The sequence below is a fragment of the Erpetoichthys calabaricus genome, chromosome 12, assembly GCF_900747795.2.
Source record: "Erpetoichthys calabaricus chromosome 12, fErpCal1.3, whole genome shotgun sequence".
NCBI lineage: Eukaryota > Metazoa > Chordata > Cladistia > Polypteriformes > Polypteridae > Erpetoichthys > Erpetoichthys calabaricus.
Window position 1 is genome coordinate 10,799,896 of NC_041405.2, and position 13,769 is coordinate 10,813,664.

Below are 13,769 nucleotides of genomic sequence, written 5' to 3' on the forward strand. Positions count from 1 at the left end.
TAAGAAAAACACATATGTATTACTGACAAATAAGTACTAAGGAAAACAGAAATCAGGCACCTGAGACAGACAAAACATATCAGTAGAAGGCACACCTTTCAGTGATATCTTGTCTCAAATCATCAAGATTTTCTGAAGTTCAGTTATGTTTAGTTGTTTAAACCAACTCTTTGGGGGTCATGAGGTTGCTGGAAAGGGGTGTGTGGCGCTCCAGATATCTATGCAAAAGGACGAAGGTCCAAGTCTTTAGAGTCCTGGTGTTTCCGGTCTTACTATATGGTTGTGAGAGATGGACGCTATCCAGTGATCTGAGACGAAGGCTGGACTCCTTTGGTACTGTGTCTCTCCGGAAAATTCTTGGGTACCGTTGGTTTGACTTTGTCTCGAATGTGTGGTTGCTCATGGAATCCCAAATGAGGCACATTACCTGCACTGTGAGGGAGTGTCAGTTACAGCACTACGGCCATGTGGTGTGTTTCCCAGAGGGTGATCCATCTTGTAAGATCCTCATTGTTGGGGAACCGAGTGGCTGGACCAGGCCAAGGGTTTGCCCATGTAACACTTGGCTGCGGCAGATAGAGGGTCATTTCCAGAGGGTGGCACTGGAGCGTGTGTCTGCCTGGGGGGTTGCCAACCTGGATCCTGAGATGTTTCGTCGTGTAGTGGGTGCGGCAATGCACTGTACCTGCGCATGATCCCCAACTTGACTTGACTTGACTTTGCATTAAATGGGGTTTTCTAAATGAATCTGATAGTGTCTTTGAAGTACAGACAACTGACTGAAGGGTTTGCCACATGTTTCACAGGCATATGGTTTCCTTCCAGAATGGACCTGCATATGCCGCTTCAGATTAGACAGCTGTTTGAAGGTGCTGCTGCAATGGGGGCAGCTGTATGGCTTCTCTCCTGTGTGAATTCGTTGGTGACTCTGGAGTATGTTCAGTTGTCTGAAGGCCTTTCCGCATTCAGAGCAGTTGTACGGTCTTTCCCCTGTGTGGATACGTTGGTGCGCTTTTAGGTGTGACAACCGATTGAATGAACTTTTGCACACCGTGCAGCTGTATGGCCTTTCCCCAGTGTGGATCCTCTGGTGTTGTTTGAGGTGGCTCAGTTGGTTAAATGCACTGTTACACTGGCCACAAACAAATGGCTTCTCACCTGTGTGGATTCTCTGGTGGTTCTTCAGTGTGCCTGACGTTTTGCACTTTTTTCCGCACTCAGAACACTGAAAGTTCTTTTTTCCCATGTGAGTTCTAGCATCTGATTTCTCTGTTAAATTCCTATTTCCAAATCCACACAGTTGCTTTTTATGATTGTTAAGCCAGTTTCCAAATTGCTCATCTAAATGGACTGTATCTACACCTTCCATGCAATGCATTTGTTCGTTTTCCATGAAAGGCAGACTTCTGTGTAAGGACCCTGACATAATATGTTTACCTGGATCATTAGCAGAGAAGTGCTCAGGGGTGCACACAAATTTAGCAGTCTGTGGCATAAAGGTTAAAACCATGCCATCATTTCCATAACTCTCCTCTTTGATTTGACCAGATCTGTAATCATAGGCTTCCAAGTTATTAGGATCACATTCTCGGTGTGCGTCATCACTTTGCAGATCACCAGACTTCACATTCTCTTCTGAAGAGTGGCTGACCTGCACAAAGACATCACTCGTTTTCTTAAAATGTTCATTCTCTATGCTTCTCTTTACTGCAATGTTAAATTCCTGGCTGAAAGTCTCCTCTGAGTTTGATTCTTCAGTTTCAACGAAAGACACAGCTTCTGTTCCTGTGTAGGAAGAAATTCAGATATGTAAAGGTTTACAACTTGTGTATAAACTGTGATTGTTCTCAATTTATATAACATTTCGAAAAAAAGTTGCATCTAGTAAAAAATAAACAACCTTTCCCATATCCAATATGGATTCCCGTGCAGAGCTCTGCTGAGATCTGCCATCATTCACCCTGTCACCTAAAAAAGCTAGCCCATCCAACAAGGCATGACATGTTTTAAGGTCAGATTTATACGTAGTGACATGCTGGACACCTCCGCACAGCCCTCACAAGGCAAGGAAGCTTCCAGACCCTAAGAGACTCCCCATCAGTTCTTTACAAAGCCAGCCAAATGTTTTGGTCAAACAAAACAGAGAGAAGCTGCTATGTAACGTTGCATCGCATTGTGTGACATTACAGGAAGAAGATGTGCGCAGTGATACTTGAAATCTGCCAAAGATGCAAGAAAGAGTTGCATCATGATAAGAAAAAGAAAATAAGTAAGCAATACTCAAAACAACCCTTAAGCTATACCTAACAAAATATCTACAGGAGTGGCCAAAAATATTTGCTTTGCTACAGTTTTATCAGATAATGTACCAATTCTTCCATAAAATGTATGATATTATAAAATTATATTTCACTTATTTCCATTGGAAGAACACAAAAACATCTGGGGAAAAAGTCAACTCTAATGTTACTTCATACAGAACCCCAAAAAGGGTACTAATTAAATCATTGGCACTCATGATTTAATATTTGGCGACACCCTCTTTGGAAAGGGCAACTGCAGTCAAGTGCTTCCAGTAGCAATGAATGAGTTTCTTGCACCTCTCTACTAGAATGTTTGACCAGTCTTCTTCTGCAAAATACTGAAGGCCTTCCAGATGTGATGGGCGCTCCAAAATTCCTTGGGAACCTTTGGATTTCATGGCGGTTTAAATAGATTTAAGGCAACCTGTGCCATAACCCTTTTCGATCAGGTTATCGATGTGTTGAGTCATGGGATACAAGACCAAATCCCCTGGTGCAGGCTTTCGGCTGATGACATTATGTTGTGTAGCAGCAGAAAAGAGGAAGTGGAAAGGATGTTGGAAGAATGAAGAAGCACTCTATAAGACAAAGTGCCAGAGGCAGCAAAGCAACCCCAAAACATCAGTGATCCACCTCCATGTTTGAGTGTAGGGATACAGTAGTTTTCTTTGAAGGCTTCATTTTTTTTTAACTATGATGTGCTTTAGCAAAAAAAAAAAAGGTTTATTTGGGTCTCATTTGTCCAGGGTACCTTTTCACAGAAGGATTTTGGCTGGTTCAAATGTGTTTTGGCCACTCTAGCCTGGCTTTTTTTATGTTTCTGTGTCAGAAGTGGGGTCCTTTGGGGTCTTCTACTATAGAGATGGTGATAGGTATTGCGAGTTGACATGGATGAACCTTGTGTTTGATGATCAGCTAGTATCTGTTTGGCAGTTGTTTATTGTTTTTTCTCCACCATTCGTGCGATCCTTCACTGCAATCTTTCATAAATTTTTCATTTACGTCCATATGCAGGGAGGTTGGCTGCAGTACCATGGACCTTTAAACATCTTGAAAATGTTGTGTACAGTGGACACAGAAACATGAAGGTCTCTGGGGATGGACATGGAGCCATTCAATTATTTATATTTTTTTTACAATTTTGTTTCTCACCTCTGCAGACAATCCTTTGCTTCTCTGTCTTTTTCTCTATGCTGAATGGGGTACACACAGAACACAAGCCAAATCATCTTTTCTCTGGTGATTTTTAAATTGTTTAAACTTATCACAGGTGATTTGGAATTACCTGCTTAAAAGATACACGTTTGATAAAGAGCCAGTTATTTTATTTCTACCCTTTACAGGATTTCTGTACAAAATAAGATTAGATTTGGCCTTTTCACAGTTTCTTTGTGTTCTTTCAATACAAATAAATGAAATACATATGTTAACACCGATAATTTTGTAGCCTCATACATTTTGTGGAAGAATTGGTGCTTATCTGATAAACCTGCAGCAGTGCCAATATTTTGGCCACAACTATAAAGGATAAGAAATTTCACAAACAAGAAGAGACCATTTAGACCATCAAGCTCATTGTTTTAGTTAATAGCTAACGCTGTCCCAGTATCTCCTCCAGATACTTCCCAAAGGTCAACAAGGCAACTGCAGGTCTTGGTAGTTTATTCCTAATTCTCACAACTGTTTCTCTATTATATTAAAAAATCCTGTGACGAGACTAAACTTTTTCAAGAGATTTTTTCAAGTCCTGCGAGACTTTGGCCATGAGATTTTTTCAAGTCAAGCCCTCCTCTCAACCATATTCAACCACGCACACGGTCCTCTCACTTCTCATTCGTGTAAATGCTTTTGTCAGACACAGTTCCTGTGCTCTCAGCTTTTATAAATTTTAATGTTTTCCTCACTTTAAGTTCCCAATTAAAGAAGACGTATTATGTCCAAATCTTATTGAAGAATTTCATCACAAAGGGTTATCAACAGAAAAACGATGAAGTCAAAAAATGTTGATCAGTTACACCGCAAATTGGTTAAATGCATATTGATAGACTGTTCTGAAACAGTTGGTGGTGATTGTGCGGAACACTATCCTGAAGAATATCTACAACCGTTAACACCATCTGGTCTTCCACCAAACGAATTAATGTAGAAAGAAGGATGTATCCAGGAAAGGTAATGTAGTACATCTTCCGCGGATAACATTGGACAACAAAGGAGATCTTGATATGCCATTCATATTAAAACGTTAACAGTTTTCCGTTGCTTTTGCAAAGACAATTAACAAATCTCAGAGCCAAACATTCGAAAAAGTAATTTTATTTAATAGAGAGAAAGAAATGAAATTCAAATCACGGGCAGTTATACGTTGCGTTGTCACAGTGAACGTCCAAACACAGAATCAAAATACAATGCGATATTGACGAAACTGTAATTCAAAAATTGTTTCTACTGAAGTTTCACAGTAAAAGTGTAAGTTTAAAAAGTATTTCTGTGTTAATTTCAAAGCCAAATGGAACAAAATCGTATTACTCAATGAATAACTCTAATGCAACATAAAACATAATTTACTTTCAAATTATTACGTTTTACTATTTTTTAATATGGTTAATTACTCGCTATAATGTAAAAAAGTTAGTCCTATTATGCATATGTAACAATTCCCATGAAAATAAAAATCTTTTTAAATTGTACATCCGCATCCCCATACGCGAGCAGCAGAAACGCAAAGAAACAGGGGTTGGCGAACGAAGCGAGTAGGGGACAAAGCCCCCTCATTTGTGTAAAGATTGATTTTCTGGTTTCAGTCCAGAAATAATATTTTATTTATACAACACCTTTTCCTTGCTCAAGGCGCATGCATTTTTAGACAAGTGAGTGCACAAGAAGTAACATGGATTTATTTACCTTGATCACGGGTGGAGTAGTGTTCAGGAGCACAAGCAGAATTAGAGGTCTGTGAAATAAAGTGTGAAACTGCACAGTCAGCTCCATAACTCTCCTGTTTGATTGGACCAGACTTCTGTGAATGGGCTTTCACCTTATCAAAGTCACTTTGCTGGTGTTTGTTATTAATTTGCCAGTGGCTCGACTTTGTACTGCCTTCAGAAGCGTGGCTTATATGCACCCGGACACCTCTCTGTCCCTTAAGCTCTTGTTCTAAACTCCTTTCTCCTGGGATGCTGCATTTTGGGTAGAAAATGTCCTTGGAATTTGATCTTTCAGTTTCAAGGAGAGCTGTAACTTCAGTATCTGTGTGAAGGAAATTCGGACAAGGGTTCAATTACAGTTTAAAACAGCAGAAAAACCTTAGCTCAAGTATTTAGAACAGTGTCGTTGTTTCTATATCAGATCAATCACTGTATGCAAATACGTATTACAGTTTGTATATCTGGTTTCAAGTTTGTGGTCAGTTATGTGGCATCTTAAATGACAATGCAGTATCTGCTTTTCTCACAATCTGACTTGACTGTATTCGGATATCACTTCCAGGAAAAGCATTTTGGTAATTTTGTTTGGATAGTTTCTGATGTTAAAAATGAATGGACAGGTTTCTGTCTAAGAAGAAAGAGCTGGGGCAGCTGGTGCCAGATTGTCCATTCTAAGTCAAGTCCAAGGAGGGCCGTGCTCTGTATCACTGGTAACGAGCAGCATACGGTCCCTGACTTGGAGGGAAGATACTGTTGAACTCTGGGCATTCGAGAGGCTCCATGAGGAAGATGGCTTTTTACAGGCAACTACAGACTCTCAAAAGGTAGACAAGACAAGAGAGGAAGAAATGTACAGGCAGACAAACAAGGGGGCAGCAAGGGATGTAGCAAGGGCCAAGACACAGGGTTTGCAGGGGGTGTCTGAAAAAGTGGACACAAAAGAGGGACAGCGAAGGATGTTTAGAATAGCAAATGCTAGGAACAAGGCTGGGAAGGATTTTATTCAGATAAAGCAGATGAAAGATGGGCAAGGTGTGGTCTTGAATGAGCGTGACAGGATCAGGAAAAGATGGAAGAGGTACTTTCAAAAGCTGTCAAATGAAGAAAATACAAGGATAGTATTTTGGGATGGAGTCCCAAATGAAGGGCTGCAAACTTAACCAGCTTGTTCTTATACTGCTATCCAAATCTTTAATATACAGGTTAAAAATAGCAGCGGCCCTAGCACTGACCTGTGTGGAATACCACTCTTAACATCGGCCAGTTCTGATGAGGTTCCTCACACCATCACCCTCTGCTTCCTGTGTCTGAGCCAATTCTGCACCCATTTACAAAACAGCACCCTGAACTCCAACTTCTTTTACTTTAATGCCCAACCTTTCATGTGGCACCTTATCAAATGCTTTCTGAAAGTCAAGATAAATAATATCATAAGCTCCACTTTGTTCAGATCATTTTGTTGCTTCCTTATAGAATTCCTGCATGCGAGTAAAACATGACCTCCCTCTTCTGAACCCGTGCTGATTGTCCAGTAAAACTCCTGTTCTTGCCATGTGTTGCTCACTACAGTAATCCCTCCTCCATCGCGGGGGTTGCGTTCACGAGCCACCCGCGAAATAAGAAAATCCGCGAAGTAGAAACCATATGTTTATATGGTTATTTTTATATTGTCATGCTTGGGTCACAGATTTGCATAGAAACACAGGAGGTTGTAGAGAGACAGGAACGTTATTCAAACACTGCAAACAAACATTTGTCTCTTTTTCAAAAGTTTAAACTGTGCTCCATGACAAGACAGAGATGACAGTTCTGTCTCACAATTAAAAGAATGCAAACATATCTCTTCAAAGGAGTGCGCGTCAGGAGCAGAGTCTGTCACAGAGATAGAGAGAAAAGCAAACAATAATAAATCAATAGGGCTGTTTGGCTTTTAAGTATGCGAAGCACCGCAGCACAAAGCTGTTGAAGGCGGCAGCTCACACCCCCTCCGTCAGGAGCAGACAAAGAGAAAGAGAGAGACAGAGACAGAGACAGAGTTTGTTTTTCAGTCAAAAATCAATACGTGCCCTTCGAGCTTTTAAGTATGCGAAGCACCGTGCGGCATGTTGTTTCAGGAAGCAGCTGCACAAAAGACAGCAACATGAAGATAATCTTTCAGCATTTTTAGACGAGCGTCCGTATCGTCCAGGTGTGCGAACAGCCCCCCTGCTCAATCCCCCTACGTCAGGATCAGAGAAAGTCAGCGCAAGAGAGAGAGAAAAGTAAGCTGGGTAGCTCTTCAGCCATCTGCCAATAGCGTCCCTTGTATGAAATCAACTGGGCAAACCAACTGAGGAAGCATGTACCAGAAATTAAAAGACCCATTGTCCGCAGAAATCCGCGAAGCAGCAAAAAATCCGCGATATATATTTAAATATGCTTACATATAAAATCCGCGATGGAGTGAAGCCGCGAAAGGCGAAGCGCGATATAGCGAGGGATTACTGTATTTCCCTTACTAATTCCTTCTATTAATTTACCTGTTCTCTTTACACAGAACATTCTTGTTTCTTTATTCTCTCCAAGTGTGAGATTGTAGTTTTATTTTTGTTTTGGCTCTGTTTCCCTTTCAGCAGGTTAGTTATTTATGTTCTTTTTCCATCCTTATTTCAACATTGGTTTAATGCAGAGTTTGGATATCTACAAAGATTTTCCTTTCCATTTCTTCCTTTAATTTTGCAAGCACAGTGCATTGCTATTATGGCAGTTTTAAAAAGATAACTTATGTGTCTCTTATGAATCCTTACAATACGAGGAAGAAAAATATTGAAGGCTGGGGTTCAGCTGATCATTGAACTGGAGAGCAATTAATTAATTTTGTCGGAGGTGGACTCCAATCAGATTCTTGAAACATCTCAAGGAGAATTCAATGAAACAGAAGGCACCTGAGCACCATTTGGAGTGCCACAGCGAAAGGTCTGAATACTTGTAGGAATGAGAGATTTCTGTTACTGATTTCTAATAAATCTGCAAACCTTTCCGAAAACATGTGTTCACTTTGTCATCATGGCTTATTAAGTGTGAATCGCTTGTCAAAAACGGCAAATTTATCCATTTAAAATGTAATCCACAACACAATAAATTGTGCAGAAAGTGACAGGGTTTGAAAATGTCCTGAATGCACTGCACTTTGCATCTTTAGAATTTCTCGAATCTCCTACTTTAATAGTAGGTTAATCATTCCTGTTGCATGTTACTATTATTCTATATTAGTACTAATGTGATAAATTTACGAAATCAGTGAAAATTAAAAAGTTTTATCATAAAACTAGCAGTCATTTGTATTGTTATTACACTCTGTCATATGTATGCAGTGTGTGCAAACACATCTTTTGACACTGTTGGACACATCAGTGATGTTCCTGGAATCTTTGGATGTTTTGGGTCTTTCAGCATCATGCCCCTTCAACCAGGTGACCCAGATGGGATTGATCAGACCCCAGCTTTTGTGCAGTTGGCACACCACCTACTTGAACACACTTCTCTCCTCCACCGCTTTCAGTGGTCTTGCAGATCTCTCTCTTGTCTCTCATCCCCTTCAATGCCCAGGTGACTGAGGGCCTTAGTCAGAGAGGGACTGCAAACCCTCCAAAGGGATGAACCTGGCGCTAAACCTAGGTTGCCCCCCAAAAATTTAGGGCTTCCACCGGGTGGAATCCTGCGTGAGATATGACAGGTACACTACGATTCTTCCAGTTAAGCAAAAATTGGTCGGTGCACCAACAATGCAATACGGGACAACACAATGAATTAATCGCTACATATTCAAACGGTATATGACGTTACTTTTAACACAGACAAAAAGTAAAGAAGTAACTGCAAAGCCAACACTGTCTGTGGCAGACAATCAAATATATTCTCCAAAAAGGCCTTAATGTAGAACAGTCCTAAAACAAATAAGGGGGCTGCAGCCACTGCATCATTCACAATTATGGTCCAGACCCGCGTATATTTTGGATAATCTAAATCTAGAAGTACTAACAATATTGTTCTCCTAGCTTTAATAATCAGGGACGGAAAATTAAGGAAGCTATGCGGATCCATTTTTTAACGAAGTCTTTAATTTATAGGCGTGATTAAGGAATTTCGTATACAAGGTGGAGTGGATCAAAAGGTGCGAACACTTCATCAGTATAAAGATCTTTAAAGGTCGAGCTGCCTAAGGACTTCAGTCAATTAAATTACAAGGATCTGGAATATGAACTTCATTTTATCGTATCTTTGCCTACCTCCTGCGGCTGCATCTCGTCCCAAGACGGGCACCGGTGTCCCCTCGTCCTCTTTCTTACAAGCCGCCAGTCCCGGCTCGTTTTGCAGCGGAATCTTTTTCGTCTGTTCTGCTTTTCTCTTTTTCACCGATGGTAAGCAATCGGATTCGGTATCCTTCAAAGTCCGTACAGACAGGGCATTGATGCTCCCCTCCTTTACAGATGTTAACTCGCCATTCACTAACTTGATGCCTCTGCACGCAGGGCTCGAGATCGACTGCTCGTAACCCCTCTCCTTATTGTAGATTTTCAGGCACTGTCTCAGATATTCGATCTCTTTATCTTTGCCAGTAATTTCAAGCTGCAAGTGTGTGAACCGCTTGTTTACAAACTCTGCAAAGTCGCATAGCACAGCATCCACCGCCGCCCTCAGCGAGGCGACCTGCTCTTTAAAGACATTCACGTCCATTATCCGCAGGGTCTCTTACTGAGATTCTTCTTCTTTTGTTATTTGACAGTCTAGATAACCTTGGTATATTCTTACTGAGATTCTATTAGTGTTTCGGCTTTAATACTTTCTTCTTGGTTGCGCTGGGAAACTGGAACTATTTCCGGTTATACAATTTATCAGAATAAAAGTCCTCTTTTAAAAACACGAATGAGGCTTGATTTGATTACAACAGTGGTGTCCAACTTCGATCTTGGTTGGCGACGGTGACTGCAGGTTTTCATTTTAACCATTTTCTTAATTAGCATCAGAAACTGGTTACCAATTAAGTTATTTTGCCTCAATTTAAATTGACTTTCTATTTAAGACATTGATCCCTTAATTGTTCATAATCAAATGAGAGGAATACACCAGTCCAAATGAAATGCTGGGACACCAACAGGGTCGCCCCGTTTACTGAAATCGTACATTCCTGCAAAAATAACTTGCACGGCAGCACAAAACTGAACAAAGTTGTCGTCGGTTTTCTAAACTTGGTGACAAGACTCTATAGGGCGCAGATCATAAGGGGGTAGAAAGTCATCTGCTCGGGTTGGCTACCGAACAATCGGTTGGCGTACTAATGAGTTTGACATAGGGCGCAAAATATCGTGGCACCGACACAATGAAAGAGCTCCAACCGGCGAGTTGCGAGACAGCGCCTTCTGCGAGCGTCTTGCGCTTATAATCCTTGGACCGGAAGGGGCGGAGTCGGTTGCCCTCATTGAGCATCTTCTCGGAAATGTGGGTGGAAAATGAGACATGGCAGTCAGTGAAAGTGTCTCCTCCGTGTACCGAAGTGGTAGAGTTTACCTCTGACGCGCCCGTAAGTTGACCCTCTGAAGTGTATGGTTGACATCATTTTTTCCTTAATTAGGTCCCAAATAATAATGAGATACAAAACGAGCTAACACGTGACCAGCCAGGCTATGTTCATCATACAATATCTGAAAATTAAAAAAGGTGACGGCCTCAGTAATGTTGATATGCTCAAGTCCACAAAACATTTTTAAGGTGCTCTTGGAAAAAATGAACAGTTTTGGAAATATCTGCTGTGGCAGAATGAGAGAAGCAACAGGCCATCGAATTATTAACGGGTTTAAGTAACAACATTAATGATTTTTAAATTAAGAGACTACCTAGAATGAAATTGGTTGGAGTTTGAGCTCCAGACGTAGCCACTCATTTGTCAATTTACACAACTGAAAATCACTGGACATATCACCTTTATCAACTAGGTGCCGATCTACCCGCAAAGTTGGGCTTACCCTTTTTGTTGACAGCCAATAGCGTGATGATTGATGGAGCCGGGGCTGCACAGAGGGTTAACGGGTAGTTTAGTCACAATCTTAGCCCTTCTGTTTTCTTTTTTCCATTTTGTCCTGGTATATAAAACACGAGACACCAGACAGATGAGCTTCTCTTCTGTTTGCAAGGTCCATATCACCTGTGTTGCTTATTCCTCGTCATTGCATTATAGATATTGTACTTCTAGATTTAACATTCATTGGCTGTCCACTCACATGCACACAGAGCCTGCCTCTATGACTAAAGACAAAATTGAAGTGAGTTGTGAAGAAGTTGGAGTGAGCTTCCAGCATTTTACATTTTGCAACTGGCTTCACAGGACCACGCCAATGACTACCCACGACTCGGTACAATTATGTAAAAAAAGACTGAAAATTCATCTAATGATAAATGGTCTTAAAGTAACGGATTTCAAAATAAAAGATCATTCCTTCCTGCCCGTAATGGTGGACTCTTCCCTAAGTCTTTTCTCTACAACCCTTTCCCAAATTTTCATTGTGTGTGACATCAGCATTATGCCTTTATAGTTTCCACAATCCTGAATATCACCCTTCTCCTTATAAATTGGTACAATTCCACCGTTCCTCCACAACAGATCTACTCACTCTTCTCCTTAACTCTTCCACACTTCTGCTGGTATTTCATCTGGTCCTGTTGCCTTTCCATATTTTTTATTCTTTTCAGTGCTTCCTTTACTTTCTCCCCCCTTATGGTATTCTTGTTACTAGCCCTTCATTTAGAGCTCCGATGATAAACACTACCCTTGAATTTTCTTCATTCAACAGCTTTTAAAATGACCTCTTCCATCTGTTCTTGATCCTGTCATAATCACAAAAGACCATACTTTGCTCATCTTTCATCTTCTTTATCTGATTGAAATCCTTTCCAGTCTTGTTCCTAGTCTTTGCTATTCTAAACATCATACCTTTCTATTCTCTTTTGTCTCCAGTTTTTCATACACTTCATCCAAAATCTTTGCCTTGGCTCTTGTCACTGCCATCTTTGCCTCATTGTTTGTCTGCTTCCATTTTCTGTCTTTCTCTCTTCCTAAGTGGTATAATTTCTTCTTTGCCTCCTCTTTATCACACCCTGCACCTCTCTGTTCCACCACCATGTCTCTTTATCCTTGGGTGGGCACTTTCCTGTCGTCTCACCCAGTACCTCTTCACCTGCTCTCAATACAACTTTTCTGTTTTTCTCACATCATTCCTCAACACTCTCAAATGACTGCGCTTCATTTCAGACATTCTCCCTAAACCTGTTCCTAAGGCCTTCCTCTCCACTTTATCCTTGGTGTGGTTTTATTTTCCTGTTGACTCTGATCTCTCAGTCAATCACCACCTTTTTTATACTGCACTGTCACCTCTTCTATTTATGACCTTACATTTCTATATCTCTTTCAAATGAGATTTTCTACACATTATAAATTTTATTTGGCATTTCCTTCCTCTACTCGAATAAGTCACAAGCTGTTTTACTTTCTTTTCAAAAAATATGTAAACTATTACTAAATCAGATGCCATGGCAAAATCTACTATCCTCTCTCCTTCCCCATTTTTCTTCCGTTACCCCCCCCCTCAACCTCCATGTACCCTTTCCATCATCTCTTTACTCCTTCCGACTTGCCCATATAGATCACCACCAAGAATCACCTTTTCTCCCTCTTGTAGCGACCTAAGCTCTTCATCCATTTGTGACCAGAAAATGTGCTTCTCCTCTTTCTCACAGCCCATTTGAGCAGCTGAAGAGGATCCCAGCAGCATTAACTGGGCTCAAACTGTGAATGCCCACCTTTTGCACTTCACACTGACACACGCACATTGAGACTCAGCTAAAGTTTAACCTTCACGAATTTGGAATGTGGAAGCAATCTGGAATATCTGAGCAAAATCTCAAGGTTACAAAGCACTAACAGAGATTGTTGAAGTTAGTCCAGATTGTCACGCGACTCCCTTAGGAAAGCAATCAACATTCAACCATTCTAGACAGTCACTCTTCTTCCTCCTGTCATACAAAATGGACAACCTTTCAGGCCAAAGGCTATAAAACTATGCCACAGCCATCCATATTGACAACTGTATGAGTGTTTCTTGATCAGTATATATAAGCTTTAAAACTGTGCTCTGGATCATTCATTTATTTAACTTGAATGCACATCGCCACAGACCTCTCCTATCATAGCACCATTCCTTTAACCATCCCGAAATACCGTGCAAATAATGAATATGCTGCCTTGTTATCTTAATAGTTCACATGCTTTAGATTTTAAAATGTGTATTTTCTTCATTGTAATATCTCTCTATTATAAAAAAAAAAATCTTGGGAGGGAGATGAGGGAGACAAGATGTGATCTTCTCAGAAGACACTTTGATGTCCCGCAAGACAAGGCAGTGAGACAAAAGGACAGTTGCTGTACAGGCTTTTTAAATGATCGACGCGCAGCGTAACAAGCAGAATACGCAGCTCACCAGCAGCTGATCTAACCGTATCTCCTTAGCGT

At 40.8% G+C, this 13,769-nt stretch overlaps 1 protein-coding gene across 1 annotated transcript; it reads right to left on the minus strand.

The window, feature by feature from the left end:
• LOC114661838 (zinc finger protein 391-like) lies at positions 1-10,155 on the minus strand. The gene is made up of 3 exons (XM_028815051.2): positions 9,496-10,155; positions 5,205-5,549; positions 1-1,785 (listed from the first exon to the last, which is right to left on the minus strand). The coding sequence occupies exons 1-3, from the start codon at positions 9,941-9,943 to the stop codon at positions 725-727; spliced, it is 1,854 nt and encodes a 617-aa protein (XP_028670884.1). The 5' UTR covers positions 9,944-10,155; the 3' UTR covers positions 1-724.
• Positions 10,156-13,769: the final 3,614 nt, after the last annotated feature.

Bases quoted from the DNA above. Each gene is read 5' to 3' on its own strand.
- LOC114661838 (XM_028815051.2), bottom strand. From the start codon at position 9,943: ATGGACGTGAATGTCTTTAAAGAGCAGGTCGCCTCGCTGAGGGCGGCG. The intron at 5,550-9,495 runs GTAGGCAAAGAT...TCCTTCACACAG, and splicing joins ACGAGATGCAGCCGCAGGAG to ATACTGAAGTTACAGCTCTC. The intron at 1,786-5,204 runs GTAAATAAATCC...CTTCCTACACAG, and splicing joins CTACTCCACCCGTGATCAAG to GAACAGAAGCTGTGTCTTTC.